We start from the raw sequence: 13,089 nt of genomic DNA, 5'->3' as shown, positions 1-13,089 counted from the left end.
GGTCAGCATTATTTCTCTAAATAAGTTTAGGTAACTTGTAAGTTTAGATAACATCAAACCAGCAAATTATTGCATGCACATACGGTACAACGTATGATTATTTTTTTAGATTTCAGAATGAGCACGTTTGTCATTAATACTAAATATGCTGCGGTTTGTCTGCTGATCTGATACTGTAATGAAGATGAATGTATAATAACTGATTAAAAACTAAAATGTACAACTTTCAGTAAATAACTATGTACATGCTTAGGACGTTTGTGTTGTAATAATGTACAGGGTAACTTCAGATATAAAAGCGAAGACTAGTAAAGTGATTATTTATCATTAAAATCTGATCTGATTTAATAGAATGTTTAGGTATACCAACATGGCGGCGCGGTGGCTTCACAGTTGTGACGTCATGCGCAATCCAGTCATTTATATAGATCAGTGGCCAGGATGCATATCGCTATCTGAAATATTGCCAAAGACGGCGTTACAGGGACGCATGAAGTATTGCAAGGGAGACGCAGAGTCTCGTTCCAGTCTCAGGGAACAACAGTTACATACGTAAACTGAGACGTTTTCATGCGTCAAACACAACTATGCAAAAAAGCATTTTGGACCCGTGGAAACCCTGACAAAAGGTACAGTAATGTACCCAAAAAAGCATCTCTACATAGAAGGTATAACATTGTAAAGTATTATATTTTGCAAGGTAGGGTGCCATCCCAGCGACAGTGTTTAGTGGATAGACCTAAACTGAATACAAGCTAAAATGCTAATTATAAATAAGATAATATAGATTTTTTTTTATAAAACTTAAATTTCAGGGGGTCATAAGTTTGGGAGTCAATTAAATTTGATTCTGAACTTACATCTTTACATTTTTTGCAGTTATATACAGTAAAATATTGTACCTTCACAACCTAGCACTCAGAACTGGCCAACATGATCAGGAAGTGGGCTGAGCAAACTGCATTCAGCACAGATTTCGTTACCTGATTTGCATAATTCCTTTAGTGAATCGGGCGCTAAAACAACACAGACAGAACAGGCAAATAAACAGCACAATTCATTCTCTGTGAATTCACTCTTAGTGTTTCGAACAAAAAGAAGGGGAGAAGAAAGACTGAGCGAAAACGTTGCTTAGACACGCATATTACACAAGGCACTTACAGATCAATGCCAAATTGTCCTTAGAGACAAATGTTGTGTCTCTTACTCAGTTGGCTGCTCACGAAAATCATTAGTCCAGACAGCCTAAACTAAAACTCTGGCTTTTCCATCAATGCAGCAAAGCTTTCCCTCTGAGAGCTAACAGAATGAGGGTGCAATGATAAAGATCATGATTTCGGTAATCATGTACACACATGCACACGGCGTTAAAACAACTGCTGCAAATATGTTTGCCTCGCCGTTGAACGTGTTAAAGGAAACTTCATAGAAACTACTCAATATAGCTACCATATACACCAAGGTGTTATCTGAGGGGTCAGATGTAGATGTAGCAGCAGGAAGAAAATGAATGCGAATGGATTTCCACATTCTGTAATTTAAGAGGGGAATGAAACACAGAGAGGTGAGCATAGGCCATAGGGTTGCTCTCTGTGGCTCTGCAATGTCAGTATATTGAGCTCAGGGCCAGAGTAGGATGCTGGGATATGTGTGCGGCATGCATGTGTCGATGTGAAAAGGTTTGTTTACCATCAACATTTGCCAAATGCTGGACTGAAAGTGAAAAAAATGATTATCAAATGAACTGGGGGTCTTGGCTTTAGACCCAGATTGACCGAGAGGTGCAATGGTTGCACGGGTGAGGTGGCAGTAAAAGGATATTCCATCTCTGCACGGATGTCGTCCAATCGGTGAGATAGCTCGATCGAATCCTCCTCCTTATTTTCATTAAACACCTTCAACTGTATGTCAAGCTCTTCTGTCTCCTTCAGCTCCTGTGATTACAAGAATAAGTGAGTGATGAACACGTTTTTATACTGCAGGTATGTAACTAGAGATTTTTTTGATTGATCCGTTTGACATACAAAAGGCAACTAGTCAAGCAGTGAGATATACTTTTTTTGTAATTTAAAGGGTCTGATTTTGTGCCTCCAAAAGGTTCTGGGGGTAACCACAACATTTCAGAAAAAAAGAAAATTTAGCTTTATTTTAATTTTTACTTTAGGTTTTAAAATTTTAATTTTTTACTACTGTACATACATTCCAAATGCAGTTTATACTGCATTTGCTTTGTATCCTAGTGTGTTTCCTTATTTCAGTCACTGTAAGTGGTTTGTAAGGCAGTTATCCTTGTAAAGGTTTACTGCAGTATTGAAATTGAATTAAAAATGTTGCAAAAATCTATATAAGGGTATTTCCCAGAATTCGGGCTTATTTATGTCCACAGGGTGTAATTCTATTAAAAATTTGAGCACCATTAATTAGTATGAACAAAAACAAGCCTAGACTTTTTATGGCTGCTCTTACTTATAATTTTATCACATTTTATTAGTGTTTTGGGGTACAATATCAGTGTTCTGATGTTGTCCTTCACTAGAGTTTTCACATGCCGTGACATATCTCAAACATTATTTATCACAAATTAATAAAAAATATGCATATGAATTAAATGTTACTTGAACTAATAATCTACATGCACAGATTAAGCATATATATGCATTTTGTACTTTATTTTGCGTGATTTCTACCTGTCCCGTAGTTTAGCTGTCTGCATAAGGGGACTTTCCACTGTTTTTTAAACAAAAGTTTATTTGGTAGCCATGGTAACCTAATGATATAGTGGAGCACATGAATTTCAAGCTGCAAGATGCCTTGATGTCCAGAAAAGTAAGTTAATCTACTCTTTATTCTTTGTGTTGGGCATGTACACTTATTATGTGTCATTACCATATGTGTTGTATTTCTGTATTTTTAAACATTTTTAAAATATTTTTACCACTTTAATAGTTAAAATGGTGTACATTACATGTAGAAAGCTAGCTACACTTGCTTAGACATCATCTGGCTAGTTTTCTGACAAAAATGTCATTACCAGCACAGTCATTACCAGCACAATACATAATTTTGCCAATAAATTATGTATAAATAACAAAAGCATCCTACAATTATACATTTCTGACAATGTTGGACAGTCTAAATGATCACTATTAAAAAGTTTTGATATATGGCACTCACTTAAATAAGCTTATATTCCAAGCCAGGGTAGAAATTTAGATTCGTAAACGACTATAATTCATATTGCAAGTAAAAATCTGATTAAGTTCAAGATAAATTAGATTCCATGTGAAACCACAAAATGTTTTAAAAGCACTGGTTTATCAATAAAGTTTTATTTTTTACATATATTTGATCATGTCATGGTAAAAACATATATTCCCTTATCTCATGGTCTCAACCAAGCTCATAACGTCGGTCCTGACTTAAGGACTGATAGTTTGATGTATACCAATAAGTCAAATTTGGAATTTTAATTTTCAAAATTGCAGCAACCCAATGTGGCCCTTAATCTGAGAAATACCCATAACTTGAAAAATATTTTAGATAAGGGGTCCCCACAAAAGTTTCTTTATATTTTCATCAAAAAGTTTGAAAACCCCTGGTCTAGCGGACCCTTGTCACAGCATACTGGATTACTAGAGTGTAAAACATGTAGCATTAAACCACCCTACTGTATAATCCACTTTAATAAATCATCAACCAGCAGAAATATGGATGTGCTGTGGTACAGATGTTTTAGACACCCTCAATTTTGCTTACGTGCATCTGATTTAAAACACAATTGCCAATTACAATCGTAAATCTAATTAGTTTTATACTGAGATGAAAATCGGTCTGCCATTTCAAAATTTCAATCTGTTTTTCTATAGTACACAGATTGTCCTGCTATCTATACCTGTGAACATATGTGAGAGATATAAAGGGTTAAGAAAGAGACAGACAGACAGAAAGAGAGAGAGAAAGAAAGATAAAATAAAATAGTTCACTTTACAGCTCCACTATGAATCACTGCTGGTGTAGTTTATGGACGGTGAAAAGCCAAATGTAACCCAATTTCTGTAGTTATCAATCAGCGGGCCGCACTTCAGGCATGCCATCTGTCTTAAAGGAACAGCCAATGAGAGAGACAGGATCCTTGCAATGCCACAGTAGGAGGCAGAACTAACTCTCTTTCTCACAATCACAGTACATTTCAAGAAATGTGTATTTTCATTTCATCAGAGAGCATTCACTATCTCTCCTTGAGCACATAGCGCATCTCATTTGTCTTTTATTTGGTATCTTTTCCTTTGCGCATCCATTTCTGAGGATACTAAAACCTATATACTCATTATTCACAATTAGAGAACAATGTCATATTTAATTGTCCTATTAAACTTTCAAATACATTATTCATAAATTACGATAAGCTCATCATATGCGGGGGTAGATTGAGATAATTATAATAATTGCGGCAATAATATGGGGAGCAGTCAAAATGACTTATTAAGAGTGAGGAAATGCCCACATAAATGAGATTGTGAGTGATGTGCTGGCTTGGATGCGGGCTTTGTGGCAGCGCGGAGCGCGGATCTGTGTGCTGATTGATAATGATGTGTGTGGGAACAGCCTTTATGAAACATAGCTGTGCAGTTAAAGAGGACGACACTAAACCAGGGAACACACAGGCAATTTTAAACAGTTTGCTTCATTTGTTCAAAACTTTCCGATTTACTTATACGTATAGATACACTTGTAATGTCTATTATTGTTCAAACAAACTACAAATAGCTTATTAAAGCTGTAACAAAAAAGTTTTTTAAACACAAAAAATTGCACACTTCAGCTTTACCATTTCATTTACATTGATATGAGCAAAAACTACAAACCTTTTATTATACATAAATCTGTCGTTTCATTTTTATTTTGTGATATTTTTGTAATATCAACAGTAGTTAAAAATTAGAAACATGTGCCAAACTCACTGGTAGGATCTTCTTGAGGCCACAGCGCAGGAATTCATTTCGTAAATGTATTCTGAAGTCTAAATCATCCGGAGAGGTAACAAGGGCATTGATCAGCTGCATGCAGGCCACCTGAAAAATACACACACACACAGACCACCATTTAATGCAAGCAAAATCCTACAATCATCCCTCTGCCTGTCAATGATTAAAATGTAGCACCAGCCTCTTATTTATATTACCATCTCTCATCTTTAAGAAGAAATCAATAGATCACATTACGTAAAATAATATGAATAAATAAGTATGCAATGAGGGAGTTGGCGCTGTGAAGGGCTTGACGGGGAACCAGGTAAAACATAGAGAGAAGATGTGAGTGGATTAGGAGATGGAAGCGGGCCCGACTGAACAGATGTGTATTTTTAATTGATTTATCGGATTAGGGCAGGAGTGCTGATGGTTCCTAACAGGCTGTAAGGTGGCTCAAGGGAACCAATGCTCCTAGTTTGGCCGAGTGGATGATTCCTCTTGATGGACATGTGAAGAGTCTTCCTATAACTTCTCCAGCCCTGGCCTGGGCTTTGGTGTAGGTGTTGATCTGCATGTGTAAGTTTTTACATTAGCCAGAAGAAAACCCATCATTCTGAAACATGCTTTTTTTCATTGAAGCCCCACACACAAGCATACATTTATGGAAACCAGACCGATTTCACGCTGCTTTTGGGAGCTAACAGCCATCTGGAGGGGTAGCATAAGTTTGATTCTGTTTTTCTTTCACCCTACCAACCAGGGGATGCTGGCACTGAGCAACTTTGAAAAAATACAACATGAAGAAAGAAAGAACAGAGGGGTGTTTACACGAGCATGTTGGTGCTAATGGATGCTCTACTATATGTACAGCGGGTGGCACAGTGGCTCAGTGGATAGCACTTTAGCCTCACAGCAAGAAGGTACCCGGTTTGAGCTGGATCGAGAGGTCTTTCTGTGTGCAGTTTGCATGTTACGTCTGTGTCAGCGTGGGATTCCTCCCACAGTCCAAGTTTGGAGATGCTAAATTATCCTTCACTGACTTGTGTGTGGATAAACCAGTTCTCACCCTGAATATAGTCTTGGAATGGTGTTAAGAAATAAACAAGCAAACTATATTCACAGCTATGTGATTTTAGGGCTTGTAAATGCTGTACTGCACATAAGCTGGTGACATTACGCTTTATAGCACCATTCCCGATGCCAGCGCTGTCTATAAAGGTAACCGATACCAAGGGCTGTAGACGAACAAAATATTCTGAAGTTTCTGAGACTCCCATCGTGCAACACCATTTCCTCACATCTCCAAACTTTTTATGTAGCCTCCTATTCCCACTTGAGCTATTATTTCGATTGGAATCATTAGAAGCCCCACTGAGTGAATCTGGATCACTCTTCCGAGTTTTCCTGAGGGCAAATGCATTTCATCATTAGTGCACGTCAGACTGTTTAGGGTGCGGCTTTTGTGCAGGTTGAAGTTTATTTTCCTTCATTTTGGGATGAGTGTGCACTGATGAGCCACCGCAGCACAGTAGCTTTCAGCAGAGTAATTAAAAAAGACACTGCTGGGACGGCTTAAAGTTTGCGCGCTTGCGTCACTGAGATGGAGCGTCTTAAATACGCATTTTAATCACGTTAAGGTTCTAAAAGTGCTTCATTTCTTTAAACCGTCTGTATCGGTGAGGCACTCTCATTTACTTCACAATTAGTGGCGGTTCTTTTCATTAACAGCCTGATTTTTTTTCAAAGAGGAAAACAAGAAATAAAATCAATGGGATTCATTTTTCCCATTCCCTTCTCGTATCATCACTGTTGTTCTCCCAACAGCAACACAAAGATTAGTGTCTTTCTTAATGAATGTGCGAGGGGTTTGTTCACTGCAGGCTGCGCATGATAAATACGGATGTGGTGCCGCATCCTTGCCCTTTAGATTCTGCTCCTCTGGGACCGTGCTTGAGAACTCCAAAGAAAACAGTCCAAAAAAAGGGGAAATGATAAAGTAACCACCCTTCGAAAAAAAAGTGTTTTTGTGCTAGTTTACAGCCCTCTGGGTTCTTTGTGTGACCTGGCTGGGGCTGATTAGGGTTTGGAAAACACCTCCCGTTCCATTACAATAGCCAGCAGGCAGCTTCTATCACGGGGCGTAGGTAGCAGAGCTGACAGACGACCACAGAACAAAGTGAGAAGAGGGATAGGGGGACTTGTTTACATGTCAGGGTGAGCCGAGGTGCAGAAAACCTTTGAGTGACAGAAGTGCCAATTTCTACCTGGCTCCAGCATCAGAAAGAGCATTCGGAGTCAAGACGACTCAAGCGATGACTGACACTAAACAGAGCAGATCTAAATTAGCTGCCTAGGGCAACCAAAAATCAGCTAATTATAAGAAATAGGTGAAAAAGATCAAACTGGGGTAACATAAAAATGTTGATGTGTGTGAATGCTTGGCACTTTATTACTTCTTATGAAGAATTACAGAAATAACATTTGAATTGAAATGCAGGCTAGATTACACATAGAGAGCATGCTCAGAGGATGGGGTTTCATAAACTTAATTGAGTTCTTGGTTATATTTACATTAATTATAAATTATGTCAATTTTAACAAAATCCTTAAGAGAAATGAAAACAGAAACAGATTAGGGAATTGTTGATACAGTAAAGAATATAGAGCTAAGAAGGAAATGTGGACAGCACAGCCTAGATTAACTGGACTTGGAGGACTTAAATGATGTTTGCATTTGCTTTTGTTTTATTACAGAGAATAATATACTGTTTGAAATAAGAAAATAATATCCCAAATCCCCAAAAAATAAATGTTTGAAATAAGAATATTTAGGGTGAATTACCTAAACATAATCACCATTTGTATTCCTGTCGCAATGAATGTGATATTATTACATTCCTGGAAAGCTGGCAGTATTCTGATATTCTGATCATCAAATTGGGGCATACTGATCATCAAAGTATTAAATAATGAACAAATGATCAAAAAAGTCATGCACATATACAAAAACATGGTGTAATTTTAAAGTCGCCATGAAAAACTGTAATTTGTTTTGGAATACTGTGGTATTTGTTTTACAAATGACTTCATTATTTAAAAAAAAAAATGTAATGTGCCCTCATAATCTTTAATCAAAAACAGAAATCTGCTCCCCTTCTCAAAATGATCTCTCTTTACTTCCAGTCATATGGTATGGCAGGTAGGCGCGGTCCGGGAGAAGATCGCTGCTATAGAGGGTATGCACTTGACGTCATAGCCGGCGAGAGGGACTGCGGTTACGCCCACTGAGTGGCAAAAACAGAGCGGCAGCATTTGAGTACAGCATGACATCAGCGAAAACACGGTGAAAATGCGTCGAAATGGGAAACAGCTGTTGTGCGATAGACTGTACTAACAGATTAACAAGATTTCGGAGCTATTTTACAAACTGCCAAAAAACACAGAAAGGAGAAATAAATAGATCTTCATGCCAAAGTCCACAGACCACAAGTATTTGTATTTTATCCGTGTTTTTCTTTGGAAAACATACATTCCAAAGCATATTATCATAATTTTTACTCTATTACATTTCATAAATACAAGTTTTTGTTTTACATTTAATATTTAAGTACATTAACACACTTTTACTCAAGTAAATGCACACAATTTAAATGTAATAAGGTATTAAATACATTTTAATATGCAATATAAAAGAATACACAGTATGATTCTATGCTTTAGAATGTATTGAAGTAAAATTTTTCCCAATACAAACATCCTAATAAAGCACAGATGCTTGGAAAATGTAACTAATTTAACTAAGAATGGTCCACCTCTGCTATCAAGTCCAACTAAATTTAATATAAGCTAATAATAGTCAGTTTTACTGGCATTTGCGCAGCAGCCCCTATAAAAAACAGCCATTTTGTTGCACGCTTTGCCACTCAACCGGTCAAGCTCTCGCATGGTCACGTGGAAAAGTGACGTCAATGCATACTTTCTATTAGCAATTAGCAACATGACCTAACTTCAAACGATCCAATTAGTTCTCAATAGCCTAATTCAAATTCAGCCCTGCCTTATTTTATTTAAGAAGCCGGTTTCACTTGGATATACGTCACCATGTGGAAAATAAGGCAATTGCTACTTCCGTTTCATGGCGACTTTAAATATAATTGTAGTTTTTTGTATATTTTTTAATTTAGGTGTAAAAATCACAAGGTGGAGTGATGCAGAACGCTCCCAGTAAAGAGTGCCAGTTTGTGGTAGTCTGCAGCATTCATCCACAACCTTGCACTTCGGTCCATGTGATTGGGAATTGCGGTGTGCAAATTGCATTCAGCACAGAGTTTGTGGCCACATTTGCGGCGTTATCTGATTTGCATAATTCCGTTCAGTGAATCTGGCACTGAAACAACGCGGACACCGCATGCAAATGAAGGACACTATCAGCGGGTGCAATTCATTCCTAGCAAACCTCCCGGCTTAATCCTTATTTAATCGCATTGCTTTTAGGAGAAACTATTGAGATATTTTAGAGATATGTGGGTAGTCACTTTACAGCTACGCAGGCTTGTGTTATCTAAGAATGAGTGTCCAAAACTGACAGTATGCAGGATATAAGGTGGAATGGCAGGTGGAGTAGTGCATAATACCGACCTGCAGCTGCTGGGCTTCATGGTTCTCCAGCCCTTCCACTATCGGTGCAAACCTCTCCTTATTATTCCTCTCCGCTGCTATGGTCATGGCTGCCAGGATCTTATCCAGACTGAGGGAAAACAAGTAGACAGAAAGCAATGTGTTTAGGTAAACATGCTTTTTATCAAGAAGCGACCGTGACATTGGCTCAAAATGTTCACCTGAGTTGATAAAAGCTTGTAATCTCAGTCTTGGATGCTTATGCTGGGAAAGTGGAACAATGTCAAAGTCTTTTACTCGGAGTTATAGCCCATTTTGGGTGTGCAATACCAATGCAAGCTAATGTTCCCTATAGAAATAGGAGGACCTCTACAGTCTACATGTTTAGTATGTGATACTGTGTCAACCAAAGGAATATAACAGAACTGAAGTGATACGTTTGGACAGAAGTACTGTACAAAGAGACGTGATGGGAAAAGCAAATTAGGGACCTTACAAGGTCTAATGTCGATTTTGCTGACTCAAGCACTGGTGGACTGCAGTCCAGGCCTGGGAGAATGAATACAGAATGCATCATAGACAAAATAATAATTGCACAACAAACTAGTGTAAAAATAGCACGGCAAAACACCACACACAGTGTATTTACTTTCTGAGTAGCCTGCCATAATGTTATCCTTTTGTCATCATGTTAGGAAAGGCCTGTAAATATGGATACAAAAATAATAATAATATACATCTAGTTATGCAAAGAATAATATAAATAGATTTGTATAAAACGACATTTCGCATTTACATCTTAAAGGAGCATTTTACCCATAGAAACATTAATCTTTATTGAAAGTGTGTCATATTTGCAGTCAAAATGTAACATACATTTAGAATTTGATGCCTATTTGACTGAGAAAAAGGGTGCTTGTAGTCTCACCCCCTCAACAAACATATTGGACTTCCTTCTTTCAATGATGCAAAATGATGATTTTTACATCATTGAAAGAAGGAAGTGCAACACTGAAATCTGTATTTCTCCTGTCTCAGTGGAGGAAATGATGTATGACCATTCAAAAACATGACTGGGGTTCTAACTATACAAAGCTTAATGCAAATGGGTGAAGTGTCCTTTTAACTATAAAATATACATATATTATAGTATATTAATTTTACTATAAACATATTAAAAATACAGAATAAAATGGTATGTCCTATTTAAGGGGATATTCCACTTTTTTGGAAAATATGCTAATTTTTCAGCTCCCCTAGAGTTAAACATTTGATTCTTACCGTTTTGGAATCCATTCAGCTGATCTCCGGGTCTGGCGCTAGCCCTTTTAGCATAGCTTAGCACAATTCATTGAATCTGATTAGAACATTAGCATTGCGCTAAAGGAGTTTCGATATTTTTTCTATTTAAAACTTGACTCTTCTGTAGTTACATCGTGTACTGAGACAGACGAAAAATTTAAAGTTGTGATTTTCTAGGCAGATATGGCCAAGAACTATATCTCAAACTGCCGTAATAATAGTCCCCTGCTATTGAAAGTAACCATGTTACAGCAGCAAAGTCCTTGATTATTACACCAGTTTGATAGTATGGTACCTAGCATATCTGCCTAGAAAATCGCAACTTTTAATTTTCCGTCGGTTTTAGTACACAATGTAACTACAGAAGAGTTTTAAATGGGAAAAATATCAAAACTCTTTGGTTATTTTTAGCGTGATGCTAATGGTCTAATCAGATTCAATGAATTGTGCTAAGCTATGCTAAAAGTGCTAACACCAGACCCGGATATCAGCTGAATGCATTTCAAAACATTAAGAATCAAATGTTTAACTCTAGGGGCATATTTTCAAAAAAAAGTGGAATGCCCCTTTAATTATTTGACTCTTATTGTATTTTTAAACCTTTGGTATTCTGCCTGGCAGAATACAAAAGCTATACACTAGTGTGCTACAATGACGTTAAGTTCACTTTTACAAGGCTCATTGTTTCACTTGCCCTATCATGGAAGAAACAATTTTGTCGAACAGCTCTGTGTAAGATCCATGTTTTGTGATCCAGGTGATTAAGTTGTAGTCGTGAGTGGGTTGTGCCGATGCTTTCATGCTGGTTCAAACATGGCTTCAGAATAAGCTACACCTGCACGACTCCTAAAGATGGGCTTTGATGTGACAGCTCTAAACATAAGCCAGTGTCACCGCGCAACGTTTTTGAGGGGGAAGGAGCTAGTTTCGGCACTAAGTGAAGTATCAGCGCTTTTACAGATGTCACACAGATCTACACACCCTCAGATCACCTATAAAAAACACTAATCTTCTCACCTACCACACGGATTCAGCCAGCATGCACGTATCATGAAGCATGTGATGTGTCTGCCTGTGTTTGTATACAGACTGAAACACATCCCTGGGCTGAAGGTGCCGATCACCAGATAACACTGGCTGGCAGCAGACACTGCTACTTAACAGCTTCTCAACAACGCTAACATAGCACACATATGGTTTAAATGCAGCATACTACAGGACCACACCCAAGCCATTATGCTTGGTTTAGGAAATGCATGGTCATTTATTATTGTGCACTTGATAACTGGATTTAAGCTTTTCTACTGGTTAGTGATCTTCGCCATGATTTTTAACGGGACAATATAATCAATTTTTTAAATAAAAAATAATAAAATATCTGAGTAAATATACATATAGGGGTGGTTTCCCGGATAGGGATTAGCTTAAAGGAGGGCGGTTAAACGGTATTTCATGCATTCTGTCTTATTAACACAGTCTAAGAGTTACAAAGTATTTCTGTGACAAATGCACTTCGCCAGGGTTCATACAAGTTTCGGAAAGTTGTTTTTCTATTAGGGGTACAGCTGACGTTTCATGAGTAAGCTATAGACGGTTTCATCAGATGCACGTGATACACGTCTGGATCCGAACCTTACTTCCGGTTTTGTTTTTTTAATGGTTTGACTAGTTGCTAAACTGATCTCTTGAACAAATGCCTCGTCGAAAATAACAAATGTTTTGGTTTCCTAGGTAATCTATGTGTTGTTGTTTTTTGCTTGTTATATAAATAAACTACGTTTAAAGAACTTTGTTGTTATTTATGCTTAGCGGAGTTTACCGGAAGTTACGTGCGGACTGCGACAGCCGCTTGTTTATGTTGTTACTGCTGAAACTGTCTATACATATCACTTTTTTTATTGGCACTTCCTCCGGAAAACCACGCCCACATATCAATCAGCGGGAGAGCGAGAGCCGAGTAACAGGCCAAGTTTATATCAAGACTCAACAATGGTGAAAGAAGAAGTGTGTTTTTGGATGTATGGAGAAGAAAGCCAGCATGGAAACAATGGATATAGTTTATTTATTCGTGGTAGCAGCAGAGTTTTGCGTGTTTGTTTGTTTAACGTTGGATTTCATTGAAAAGCCCCAATCGGGTCATGAGTTGCATGCGTTAAGTAAGACTTCTTTGTTATGTTGGAAATAGGCGCGTAAGTGCATA

General features: G+C 37.7%; 1 protein-coding gene across 11 annotated transcripts in view; it reads right to left on the bottom strand.

Moving 5' to 3' along the window:
- diaph2 (diaphanous-related formin 2) overlaps nt 1-13,089 on the bottom strand; it is a 510,829-nt gene that overhangs the window by 353,271 nt on the left and 144,469 nt on the right. For all 11 annotated transcript variants that reach the window (XR_012357976.1, XM_073854348.1, XM_073854345.1 and 8 more), the window contains 3 exons: nt 9,609-9,717; nt 4,962-5,072; nt 1,822-1,934 (listed from right to left, as the gene is read on the bottom strand). Coding sequence is in view for 10 of the 11 variants with exons in the window: in XM_073854348.1 (XP_073710449.1) it covers nt 1,822-1,934; nt 4,962-5,072; nt 9,609-9,717 (333 nt within the window). In the remaining variant the exon portion in view is untranslated. The remainder of the gene's footprint in view (nt 1-1,821; nt 1,935-4,961; nt 5,073-9,608; nt 9,718-13,089) is intronic.

This window comes from Misgurnus anguillicaudatus, chromosome 16 (genome assembly GCF_027580225.2).
Source record: "Misgurnus anguillicaudatus chromosome 16, ASM2758022v2, whole genome shotgun sequence".
Lineage (NCBI taxonomy): Eukaryota > Metazoa > Chordata > Actinopteri > Cypriniformes > Cobitidae > Misgurnus > Misgurnus anguillicaudatus.
This window is presented reverse-complemented; position numbering and strand designations above follow the sequence as displayed.